At 51.1% G+C, this 13,061-nt stretch overlaps 1 protein-coding gene across 1 annotated transcript in view; it reads left to right on the forward strand.

The window, feature by feature from the left end:
• The window catches only part of LOC119101179 (saccharopine dehydrogenase-like oxidoreductase), a 52,122-nt gene extending 49,908 nt beyond the window's left edge, over positions 1-2,214 (forward strand). Inside the window, exons 9-10 of the mRNA XM_037224461.1 lie at positions 712-805; positions 2,150-2,214. Of these exons, the coding sequence (XP_037080356.1) occupies positions 712-805; positions 2,150-2,214 (159 nt within the window). The remainder of the gene's footprint in view (positions 1-711; positions 806-2,149) is intronic.
• Positions 2,215-13,061: the final 10,847 nt, after the last annotated feature.

Here is a 13,061-nt window from a genome sequence, read left to right on the forward strand (position 1 = left end):
AGCGTCGTGCTATCCCTCCCCCGTCCGACCTTTCGACCAGACGATGGTGGCCCCAGGGTACGTGGCGAGACCCTTAAGTATCGATGCTATCCCTCTCTCCGTCCGACCCAGTTAGGCCAGATCGAATCCAGCTCCGCCCACTAATTGGATTGGCGTCTGTCACTAGCTCTCCAATATACACCTCCCTCATTACAAAAATAACTCAGTTTAGTTCCATTCCAGTCGATCACTTTCCATCACCTTTGACGTAAAACACCAAATATAGCGCGTGTGGGCACATAGCAGTTTCTCAGTTGACATTCAACGTTTGCTTACTGTTCTCCATTCAGTTTGTACCGATCAGTGTACTAATCTTGAAATCTGGATTGCTGTTCCTTGGAATGCGTCCAATGCAGTTGAGTCCAATTCCGAAATGTATCCTTAATGCATGCCATCCATGGAGCTTCAGCACGTGGAGGTCGCTTCTACTTTCCTTCGTGTGACACCAACACGTCGTCATGCTGATCTGTATGCCGACTTGGACGGGGGGGAGGGGACGGGACGGTCATCCTGCGTTATTCGGGACCGTTGCGAGGCCCGATGTCCCGGGACGCCAGTTGGAACTGATACACCGACACGGTCTCGAGTGAGGTCGGCTCGCAGTATTAGCCGCGGGGAGCAGAGCCTCGCAGCGTGTCGGATCCCACTACTAACTCCGCCCGTCGCCAACAGGTGTCGGGTCCGGAGTGCGGATACGTGGCCACGCCGATCTGTCTGGTACAGTGCGCTCTCAGCATCTTGAAGAACCTGGCAAGATGCCCGGCAGGTGAGCCCCGCACCATGCTCCTGTCTGCCGCTCGTCAGCAGCTCCCTGATCTGACATGACTCAGACTCTGACATGACTCAGACTCTGACATGACATGACCTGACTCTGTCTCATTGGGGCTTCTGACCTCAGGTAGTCTTGGGGTCTCAGAGTCACCGCCCGTCTTACCGTGCGCTGTCTTCGTTAGACTCACCTTACACGAGTATGCGGTTGTGTCGTCCCGTAACTCACGCTGCGCCAAAGCTCGGCGGCTGTCAACCACAGGGTTGTCATGACTGGGAAACCACAAGATTGGGGTTAGACCGTTAATACTGACCAATCCCGGTGTCGCAACGGTCCATCCGCCTCGTTGAAACAGACGCAACGAGAGCGATGCCAAAGGAAGAAGGACGCTACGGCTTAGTTGCATCCATTGTAATATCTTGACCTCGTTCACCATGCGTCGAAGGGTTCCTCAAGAACGCTGAAGCCGCGTGTATGTCGTCCTATCTACTCTGTGTGATTATTGTTGTTCACACTCTGCTTAATGCACGACTCTTTTGGAAAAGAGTTGCATGCATTCGTTTGGTTTGAGCGCTCGTCATTTTGCTCCAGCGTAGCGGTCGGATCATTTCATTGACTTGGAGTGATGCGGACATGATATGAGAAAGCAAGGCCTTCAGCTCCTGCTGTTTCGGCTGGGTGCCATATGACCGACGTGGTCGGCGCGCCCCAAAGCCCAAATCATCGCCATCATCCTGCTGTTTGCAGGGGTCTTATGCTGACTTATTGGTCCTCACTTTGCCAGGAGGTGCTGCTTCAACGACGTTGCAGTGCGAACATTGGTTATACTGACAGTAGTCATTGCTGTACCGAGCACTCTCAAAACAACCCATGCGCTATAACTCGTTTAACCAGTACCTCCTGGTGTGCTGAGGGTGGATAACTCAGCATAAGAGCTCTGAACTCATACTGATTCGGGCATAGCGTGCCCACATCGTTCGTATTGAGTCGGTCGGGGATGAACATGTGTGTTTCAGTGCTGAAGGTGCACATGCATGCGACATGCGATGTACATCCGGTGTCGGCTTCAGTACTGATGGTGTTTGGTTGACCCAGTGTCAGCGGCCGTCTGTGCCGGTCCCGGTAGTGGGCTGTTGGGCCGATGCGCAGCCGGTGTTGGCTTCGTTGCGGCGGTGATGTTTGGTTGACCCAGTGTCAGCGGCCGTCTGTGCCGGTCCCGGTAGTGGCTGGTGGACCGATGCGTAGCCGGTGACTGCTTCAGTGCGGAGATGTTTGGCTGACCCAGGCACGTTCACGTTCGTTTCAGCGGTGGCGTGTACGCGCCGGGCGCGGCGTTCGCAGAGACATCTCTGATCGAGCGGCTGAACCATCGCGGCGTTACGTTCGAGGTCATCGGCGACCAGTAGACGGCAGGCGCCCTGCCCGCCCCGCCCTCCCCCCCCCCCCCCCCCCGTCCCTCCCCGGGCCGGTCGCTGGCAACGCAGCCCGGAGAGAGGACCGGGGCGCCTGGCGACTGGCAGCTGCCGCAGCCGCTCGGGCCGGACCGCGAGGGCGGCCGCTCGAGGGGCAGCGGTCGGCGCGGCTGGAGCTGGGCATTGCACGGGCGGGAGGCCTCTCAGACACGTGCGGGTCTAGTGTGCCTCCGCGTGTCGGCCGGAGGCGATTGTGCCGTCGACCCGGCTGTAGCACCGCCATAACGCAGCTGTAAATTGTGGACCGTTGTCAGGGTATTCGGGGGACGTCAGCGCTGGCAGATCTACAGGGGCGGGAGCGCTGTTGTCAGGCGGTGGCGCGCTCTTCGCTGAATCGAGGCTGTACTTCGGACGGTGACGTCCAGGAACCCCACAATCGACCACGCCAGCGCTCGTGGACAGGGTATCGTGTGGGAGTAGCGATAACGGGGACAGGTGTGGGCTGGGAACTCCGGCAGCAAGAAGGGCCAATTTGATTAAAAAGCTGCGGCGGTAAAGTCGTGTACAATTTGTAAGAGAAATCAGCGGGTGTGAAGAAATGTGTGTAGAATGTGACTGGGTGATAGGGACATGAAAAACTATCGGAGACGTCGTTGGGCGGGGCTGTTACACGCTGCTAACAGGAGGAAGGTATATAAATGTGAGGCGCGTTATTCTGGATGGGTGTGAATGGGTGTTGGGGCCCCTTCAGCAGCAAGCCAGTTTATATGATATTTCAACTGAGTGGCCAGAAATCAACGAACAATCAGGTGATGAGCAAGTCGAACGCTGTTCCGTCGCTGTCGGACGCGTGCCCACGTGTGTAGCATGAACAGGCTGCGGTGGGCGCCGCTGTCATGTGGGAGCGATCCTAGAGGAGGGTATCGTCATGTTGCTTCTGTCTGCAGAAAGGTTTAATGTGGCCAACGGTAGAGCTTGCACTAACAGCAATATATCATGGGTGAAGTACGTTCTTTACCAGCCGCGGAATGCGGTTTTGTCGTCGACGTCGTATTTTGAATCAGATGCTCTGTCTAGCAAAGCACAGTGACCATAGATATGCGTTATTCATCTGTTTGCCCCACCATTTTTGTGACCGCGTCTCACTCTGGTTTGTCATCGTAGTTCCAGTTAGTTATTCCCTGCCTGTACGACGGCTCTCGTCAGCGTTCCTCCCACACCGCGGACGAAGTAACATTCCCAAGCCAGCCCGTTCTCGGTTGGGCCAGGCCAGCCCCGTATGCCTTTGCAAGCCAACTCCATCGGTTGGTGCACCATGCAGCAATGCATATATTGACTTGCAATAGGTAGTGCCTCTTCTCTTCAGCGGTTGCAGTGCCATCACTGCTCTGCAGCTATTCTGGAGCACCGCACCCAGGTTACCGCAAGATGCAAACAATCAGCAAAACGCTGAGGCAGATGCTATATTTGTCTATATTTTGGTATAGCATACTCGTCTCCCCGTTATGTCCCTCTCCCTCCCCTCTCTCTCTCTCTCTCTATTCTCTCTCTCTCCCTCCCATCCCCTTCTCTCTCTCTCTCCCCCTCCTCCCTCTCTCTCTCTCTCTCTCCCCCTCTCTCTCTCTCGCCCTCGGCACTTGGGCGAGGAGGTTCGCGTTGTTTCGTGAACAACCGTTGGGCTAGAGCTAGATACTACAATCATGCAAAAGTTCATGCTGTGTGATACCTCTGAGCAAAATACGAAGACTTCCTTAGGGGCTCCGATGGGGAGGGGGGGGGGGGAGGGCATTGATGGGTCGGCGCTTGTATGCCCAACTCGCTGCAGGAAGTAATGACTTCCTTGCCAGTCATCCCAGGCCTTGTATCCGTTAGGAGCATTCCACAGCCGGTCGTGGGGCTTCGCATTGACCCAATTTAGGCGTACGAAATTTGTGGTGCAAAATTAACCGCGGTCAATTTTTTTACAAATCCGTTATGGAACAATCAGATGGCTTGTTGTCATGATGACGCCATTGCAGACTGGCCTTCAATGCCAGAATTTCACCAGGCAAACCTGGCTGGCCCCGTAGGGCCAATACCCACTGCCTTCAGAAGCCAGGGATCCTCAGTGTGACCTGTCATTTCCTCGCAATGTTCGCCGGAGTGACAATGATTCCTCAGTCGGGTTTTTATGCTTTTGCTCCACAGACCTGTGCGTGCCACTTTTCCTTCTTTTTTCACTGCTTCATTCTTATGGTCGCATAGACGCTCTTAAACTCGCCCCCTAAAACGCTCCTAAACTTTCTTGACCGCCTCCATCGCAAATAGACAATTTTTTTGCATCAATCTCCAACAGCGGATGTTTCAGTTTTAGCGCTTTCTCGTTATCGTAAAACTTGTGTCGTTGCCAATGGTGTAACTGGACAGCAACGATGTTGCCTGCTCATTGTATAGCAACTAGCAACGCTGAGATTTTCTGATCTTTTATTGTGTACCTTCGTGGATAACGCGCACCACATTTTTCGCTCACATGTTGTGATTGGGGTTTTAGGGCGCGTCGACGTCTAGGGTCATTTTGCGCCCATCGCTCACATGTGTAGATTCCGTGTGGCGTTTACCTTCCGTGTTCTGTTATTGAACACTGCTTCTTGGTGATCACGCACCCATAAACCGGTAAATCAAATGCGGACAGCACAAGATCCCACGGACGCCGATCGCAAGCAAGCTCACTGCCCGCCGAGCACGTCTAGCGTCCCTTCGCTGTTCATCTTGCACCCTCACGTCCTCCGCGACCCCGTCGGCTCTCCGCCGGCCGAGACGGGCCAGGTCCCGCGGCCCACGGCCGCCACTGCCCTGCCCTGTTCAGGTGAACTGTGCCGGCACCAGGGCGCAGAGGACCGTGGCGTCGTGCTGGTCGGTGATGTGCCACTCGAGCGTGATACCGACGGCCGGCATGTCGGCGGCGACGGGCAGGTCCACGGCATACGTCAGCTCCTGGCCCGCCTTGGCTGGGCAGCGGCCGGCGAGCATCTGGCTGCACATCTGCGGGCAGGGAGGCGTCGGCCCATCTGCGGCACTCGCTCCAGGATGGATTGGCAAAGCGATGCCGCGTAGACTGCCGAGGCTGCTGTCTGTGGTCCTTTGTCGTAATCAAGGCCTGAACATACGGATCTCCAGCCGCGATTACGTCCATTGGCGATGGCAGCAAAGTACATATGCCAATAAATGCATGCACGGAGAGAGAGAGAGAGAGAGAGAGAGAGAGAGAGAGAGAGAGAGAGAGAGAGAGAGAGAGAGAGAGAAAGAGAGAGAGAAAGAGAGAGATAGATAGATAGAAGTATATATATATATATGTATATATATATATATATATATATATATATATATATATATATATAATCTTGTGTGGATGTGGTGTGTGTGTGTGTGTGTGTGTGTGCGCTCGCGGGTGTACGTGTGGGCGTGTATGCGTGCGTGTGTGTGAAGCGTTTTATAAATGGAAGTGGAATAGGTAAAAAACATCTCATTATTCAACTCTTCCAACCTCCTTGGTCTCCTGAACGGACATCTTACCTGATTATCGTAATCCAGTGGTATTGGGATGTTGTCGAGAAGGCCAAAATATCATTGATTTCATGCTGACAATCTCCTGAACTGGAACACACATTTTACAAGCGAGATTTCCAGTGATTGCGGCAGATTATGCACAGGGTATGCTCAACGCCATGAATGAGGGCCATGGAGAACTGTTTGCCAGCTTTTTTGAGCGTTTTTACGTGATGAATCTGCAGCAGTTGTGTCTTTTACTGACCAGCGTTATGTTATGCTGCAGTGTTCCGATTTTGCTTCCCGCAGCGTGTCTCCAAATATCGCGTCACAATTTATTTCTAATGCTCCTGCAATGCTAGCCACACTGCACATTCAATTAACCAGAGATCTGGCCAGAGTTCCAGCAGTCGCTGTCGGGACGGGATCTCGCAATAACATATGTAATGACAGTGATGCGATGCAAATGACAGGTGACACGACGACAAAGTGCGGCACGGGCACGGGCTCCGGGACTCACCCGCCTTGAAGCGCACCTGCATGGGCACCGTCGAGCCCCTCTTGATAAACGCAAGGCAGATGGTCGCAGTCGCCCACCTTGACATCAGCAGAGCGCCCGTGAACCCTGAACAAGCAAAACGAGCGGTCAGCATACAAGTGGGAGTAGCGTGCCGGATGATAGTCGAGGTGACGTGGAGGCCTAAGGCAAACCTGGCACATACCCACCGGAGCGTGCTACTGTCAAAGTAATAAGTTCCGGTGGGCTTACCACAGGGGGCGTATCCATGTATTGGCCACGGGTCACGTGGCCCTCCCCCTATCATAGTGCTGGCATGCTTTAATGTGTTCGCAATGGCGCATTGACAATTAAAAGTTCGAGACAGAAACGTGAAACAAAACATATCCTCAACATCCGAGGCTGTTGTACGTCATGAGAGAAATGCTACGATCTTTCGGCGCGCAACTCTGAGTTTTCTGTGCAAATTTGGGAGTTGTGTCCCCATTGCAAATCTCTACAGTTGATCTTGCTTACTGCTTTGATAGCAAAAGGTATCTATACCAGTATTTACACCAGCACGGAAATAGTAGTAAGTCTAATAATGTCTACAAATACTGAAGTACTATCGTCATTCCTCCACCAGTTGTGCTTACAGCGGTTCCTTGGTCGGGCTGTGCTGAATAATAGTGTAACTTAGTAAACCTTGCTGTACAAGCCCTGACACTCCTCTCGATTTCCTCGAGCTGCGAGATAGCCTTGAAAGGTTTTACAGCTGTGGGATTTGTGGCGCACCTCCCAGGTCAAGGTCACGGTAAGCAGTCACGAAAATCCCCATGACGGCGACGGACATTGCGCTGACCCGATTCTACATGAGATGACGCACGGGCCGGCCGAGAGGCATTGCCGTTGTCATCTGTCGTCACAGCTTAACATTCACCGTACGCTAGCGCGGAAAAGAATCCACAAGAACGTGGCCTTTTCACTTTTTGGTACGTTATCCCGCCCACGCTCCGTCCTCGTTGCGTCACAGGAGCGCCCACTGCCGCGAGTCTCGCAGAACCGTCGTTTTCCGCGGCAGTTAACGCAAGCTGGGACTACAGTATGCCCACGTGCCAGCTTTTCCAACGTCTTGAACCTTCCCACGGATACAAACCTGCGGCTGCGACGGCTAGGGGCACCTACTTTCTTCACACATTGTCCAAAAGCGCTTCTGACGGAGCGAAAAAAATGGTGGTCTGTCATGTTAAATTGACTGGTACCGCTGAACGCAGCACTTAGTATAGCGCCACAATCGACATCGCATGACGCGCGGTGCATGCCTGACCACGATGGGTCATTGTATTTACGAAACATTCAATGAGTTACATTCAATAGTCGTTCAGTTGTTACATTCAATAGTCATTCAATTGCTACATTCAATAGTCATCACAGCGGAATGCAATCTTTCGATGCTCAGCTCTGAGTCAAATTACAGTCATTTCACGCAACAGCACGTACCATTTCCGAACCATACCCATACGGCACTTGCCCACTTACCACAATTGCTGAACGGAGTAGCCGAGGCCACTGAAGAAAGCAGCAGCAGCCAAAGGACACCGCTCAAGACCGTCATTGTGCCGGTGGGATGCGGGCGTGTCCCGACGACGCAGGCAGTGGTCGGCACGCCTCTGGCGGTGGCACGTGGCGTGCTCCCGACGCGGACAGTGCACCCCTTGTGCGGTTATCGGGCAACTCCTGAAGATGGAGCGCCCCAGGAGGGCCGGTGATGCACACTGGCCTGCCCAGTCCGGCCCAGTCCGGCCCAGCCTGGCCCGCCACGGCCCTCGGCCGCTCGCTCTCTCTCGCTGGCCACTGCGGATTACACGCTGAGCCCGCCGCGGCGTCCCGCAGCAGCCGCGGCCGGTGAACACGGCACCGCCGTCGGCTGTTAGCGTACTTTTTACAGCGGCGTGTGCAGGATCTTCCCTGCACTTGATGCCGAAAGTGAATCACCGACTCAATGCACGTAATCTGCGATGGGTCCGTAAGCCCGGGCCTTGAGCCCCAATGAGATCATATAAGATCATGAGATCATATAAGATCCAATTTTTTATCGTGACAAAAAGAGATTAATTCTGCTTCTGGCCCATTACAGGTTTGACCCATGCCAATTTTCATGTCGCAAATATACTAGCGGAGCTCTAACTGTACCATCATGTTTATATTGATCATAACTGGCAATGTAGCCTCGTATCAAAGCGGATATAGGAAAAGGCACACTCGCGTCGCTGTAAGCTAGCAGGATGTGCGGCCATTCCCATCATGTGACTGGTGATAGCTTCAGAGTTGGAAGCTGCAGAGTTCACTTAAACCGCAGGTAAATAGCTAATGTAGGTCAGGCCTTGCAACGCTTAAAGCCCAAGGTCACCGTCAGCTACATGTCACCTTTCACTGAAGTAAGCTGATTATGACGAACACTGACTCATTAACCAGCCGCAGGCTAAAGGGATACTCCAGCATCCTTATGCAACATAGCGGTTTGGCGATGCTCGCCGCCCAAATTAGACGGTATCCGGAATTGACACTTGGTGCAGCATTTTTCACTGGCCGGTGTGTTCGCTTCGATAACCTGGAATATTTAACGACTTAATGAGAACGCTGGACTGCCATGTATGTCCACAAAGCACGGTGAACATGAATGTCTTGCCTGAAGATCCGTGCCGGTTCTCTCACTTTGTAAGAACGAAGACGAAGCGTAATTTGGTCTTGTGCTGCAATGACGCTGCGTGGGTGTATGACGTTCTGACATCTTATGGTTGGCATGCGCTTTGTCACGCGTAAAACAGGCTTAGGGCTTAGGCTTAGGGTCCGTTCTTATTCCAGATAAACCAGTCTGTTTTAACACATAAACTGGGACATTCCACGACAGATCGGCAAGTGCCCTATACCATCAATCCTCGGATTTTGATTAAATTGGTTTTTTGAAGTTGCCATCAGTGCTGAAGTCACTGGTAACGTTTTTAAATCTATCAGTTGCACTGTTTGCGAGTTGTGGCCTTCGGCAGTTCCGAGTTTTGTGATTGTAAAGCTACCTTCGGTGGCAAGCTTTTTTGCTTGCTTGAAATATGATTTGGCCGGCATATATGCTAAAATAATCAGAAGACTGTCCGAGTATTTGCACGCCACTCCTGAAATCGCCATTGCACGATCAACAATACCCAGGGCACGAAGCACAATATTTCGATGTGATACAGATATGTTTTCGTCAGCGTGTATAAGAGCGTGGTTTGTTACCCGAATTTCTGATACGCCAAGGTTGGCTATCTGCTTGGAAAGACAAAGTCCATGCACAGATGAATTATGTGTGGTGCACGAAGACTGGGCGCGCGGCGCACCGCCGCAGCCGTCTGCCCCCCCCCCCCCCCCCCCCTATCTTCCCATCCCTCATGTGTACTGTCTCAGCCGGGGTAACTGGAGCGGGGGGGGGGGGGGATGACTGCGTACTGCGAAGGTAGCGTGGCCTCCTGTTCATGTGGGGCGACTCAGTCGGACAAAGGCACAGTGATGGAGCCTTGGATCAGCGCCTGTTGTGCGGGTGGAGCGCGTGGGTGTATTGACAGTGTCTTACAACAGTGAAACGCTCAACGACCCCGCTTTGCCATTTCATTTGAGAAACACAAAACGAGAGCACGGCGAGGTTTAAAGGAAGGATGCGACCTTTTTTGTACCCACTTATTCAGATCAGACACGCCCTATTTTATTGGTAATGCCAGTTTTCTCGAAATCCTGAACAGCTTAGAATTTTGATTTGAAGTAGCCGCTGCTGCGTGATAAATCTCATTGGACTCCCTGCCCACAACCATGAAAAGTGTTTCATTTGCTTTGCTTTTCCTACCGGGTGCGCTCTGCGATGTTTTTAACACACTAATTGGTCAAAATGTTTGAGTAAGAAATGCTACGAATGCTTGGAACCCTGTTAGGATAAAATTGCATGCAAACATGAGGCGTTATCCCGCGAACGTTGCGTCCTGATCGGTGGCAGCGGCACGCATGCGGTTTGCGTGTGCTATTATCACTATAACGCAAAGCTGATAATGGAATATCTTGACCTGCGAGATGCCACTTAAGAGGACATAATGAGTCCAGGATGCGTGAGTGTGAGAAGTGCCCACGCTTAGGATGCGTGCGATGGTTTTTGACTAAACCTATCAGTGCGTAAGCAGAGGAAATTTTGGGTTCAATCAATAAAATCAGATTACACAGTGCGTGAGCACAGCTCGCTGTGCTTAATCTGAACTTAGCCTACCAATGGATGAGTTTTTGACCAAACTTTCAAAAGATAAGACAGCAGTAATAGCCTTATTCCTCGGAGAAAACTCGGGAAAGGGGAGATAAAGTTGAGTTGATATGTCGGCAGCATGCCTTTATCGAGACAATAGCAGAAACTGAAAAACCTGAAAAATCGAGTGGGATCATCGGCAGACAATTTTAAATTCATTTCTTCCTTTTCCGATAAAAGCATGCTGCCGAAATTTCAACCCAACTGCATCTCCGTTCTCCTGGTTTTTCTCCGAGGAATAAAGCTATTACTGGTGTCTTATCTGCGTGAATAAAGTTCCTCGCTAATGCACTGTCAACTAACAAATTGTCAAAAGCCAAAATTGCATTTACCAAACACTACTTAACGGCCCGGTACCAGGGTAAATTTTTCGATGGTCCTTAAAACAACCGCCTAAGAAATCATGATTTTCATATTTTTATATTTTTCAGAAAGCTACCCTTTCGTCGTTCATATCGAAGTTCAACAGTTTCACCAGGATTCACCGCAATGCACGCTGCATCCTTTGGAGGTACATTGAACAGAACCCGGACAGATTGAACGCAAAAGTTATCGCGCGCTGTCAGCCGCGATGAAACATAACACTGTTGCGGTCCATACGTTTCTACAGTACCTTTTACCCGGAGTGGAAAGCGTGGTTTCAAATATGGAAAGTGTATTGCTTTTCAGATACGTCAGCTGCGCAGTGCAAGAACAGGTTCAATTATTTGAGCATTTGCTTTCATGAAGAGGACTTTGTCATGAAGTGCAATTGCCAATACGTTGCCGCATCCCATGGGGAGAACTCTTGCGGCGGAGTTGGGGACCTTGGAAGGTGTTTCTGCCAGTGCCAGTCTGTGGCGCCTCCATTCCGATCATACTCGCTCTGTAGAGAACTCAGCCAGGTCCAATAGGGAAAGGCTGATGTGCGGGCGGTACGTTTCTTCGTACCTGAAGGAGAAGTACTTCGGACAGAGGATTAGCTTGGCGTCAGCTTGGTTTCGGCCAAGACTGTCGACGAGACGCTGCTGATTTACGAAGGAATCACAGTGAGTGCTCAGATTGTCCCTGTCCTTGCGTTAGACTCAGGCGTTGGGAGGAAAGTAGCGGCCGCTTGGTTTGGAGAGTACGGATGAATTAGAGTGAGTTAGACTGAGTGACTGGCGCACTGAGTCGCCTCCCACGTGCATGCGAGCCATCGTGTTGGTAATCTTAGCTTTTTCTCGTAATGCGCTCATTTTCCGCCGCCTCTGCGGAGAGATGCGTGGGAGATACAGCGTCGATAGCCGGCGACGGATGACGCGAATGAGGTCCCGAATGATGAAATGAAATACAAAATAATGAAATGAGGTCGCGAATGATGATCCCGTATTGTGACATGGTCAAATTTTTGAAATTGGTGCATGGAAATCGTGACATTTTTTCCAAATCTTTCCAAGGCGATAACCACGTTTATTTTTGGATTATGGGGTACTAACCCTGCTCTTTGACATGCAAATGAGAAAAGGCTCAAAATCGCGTAGGAAAATGGCTCTGCATGGGTTGCAAATGCTCATAGTGCGACAATCAATGTTTTTTGTGGAATGATAATTCCAATCACGACATACACGTAGTCTGGAAAAAACTGTTGCATCATTTTGACATCAAACTTTACGCGCTTTTCTTTCATCGTAGTGAAACAATGGCCGCCAAACTTAGCCTTTCAAACAAAGAACACGAAAATTGCAGTAGGCTGTAACTCCGAAGCCGCCCAACTGAGAGACATGAAAATTCCGCAGGCGTTTTCAACGCCGCAGGCAGCCACTGTGGCCCATTATGGTCAAAATTCGAGAGATGATGGTGGAAAATGAACCGTTCGACCTGTCTTGTCTATTTGTCGTGGAATGCTTTAACCGGAAGGGGCATCCCCACCAGTGACTGAAATGACGCGAAATCCCCTCCCCAGTGGAAAACTTGCATTTTCAGGGAGTTCATGCACGATCGGAAAGCAGTTTCGTAAATAAATGCGTACAATTTGAAGTAGGGAGTAACTTCCCAAGCTTTTACCTCCGATCCGGTTGCATAAAGTGAGGAATAACTATGTACCTACTCCTATGTCCGTAAAATTCTATAAATATTCTATAAAAGTTATAAAAATATAATAAAAAACACGGGTAAATTTGACCTAACAGACCCCATACTTCATCAAGCATCCATCGGCTTTCACAAACGAAGCTGCTTTGACCATAGACATTCACCTCTAAGCTGAAGTAAAATAAAAAGCTGATCTGCCTCGTAAAATCCGCAGTGATAATTATAAAGGGCCAGCGCGTGGCCGTGCAGGAGCAAAGGGGCGAAACGCTTAGACCGAGAATCAACCCGCACAAGGACAAAGCTTGGCTATTAAACGACGTGAACGACGTCGGACGACGTCAGCGCAGACTTTGCACGAGAGGTGGACGCGTAACGTATGTGTGAGAAAACCAATACAGAAGCAGTTAGTATTGCAATACTGTAAATCATAGCAAACGTATGCCAAGA

The sequence above is a fragment of the Pollicipes pollicipes genome, unplaced genomic scaffold (assembly GCF_011947565.3).
Source record: "Pollicipes pollicipes isolate AB1234 unplaced genomic scaffold, Ppol_2.1 Scaffold_2555;HRSCAF=2994_pilon_pilon_pilon, whole genome shotgun sequence".
Lineage (NCBI taxonomy): Eukaryota > Metazoa > Arthropoda > Thecostraca > Pollicipedomorpha > Pollicipedidae > Pollicipes > Pollicipes pollicipes.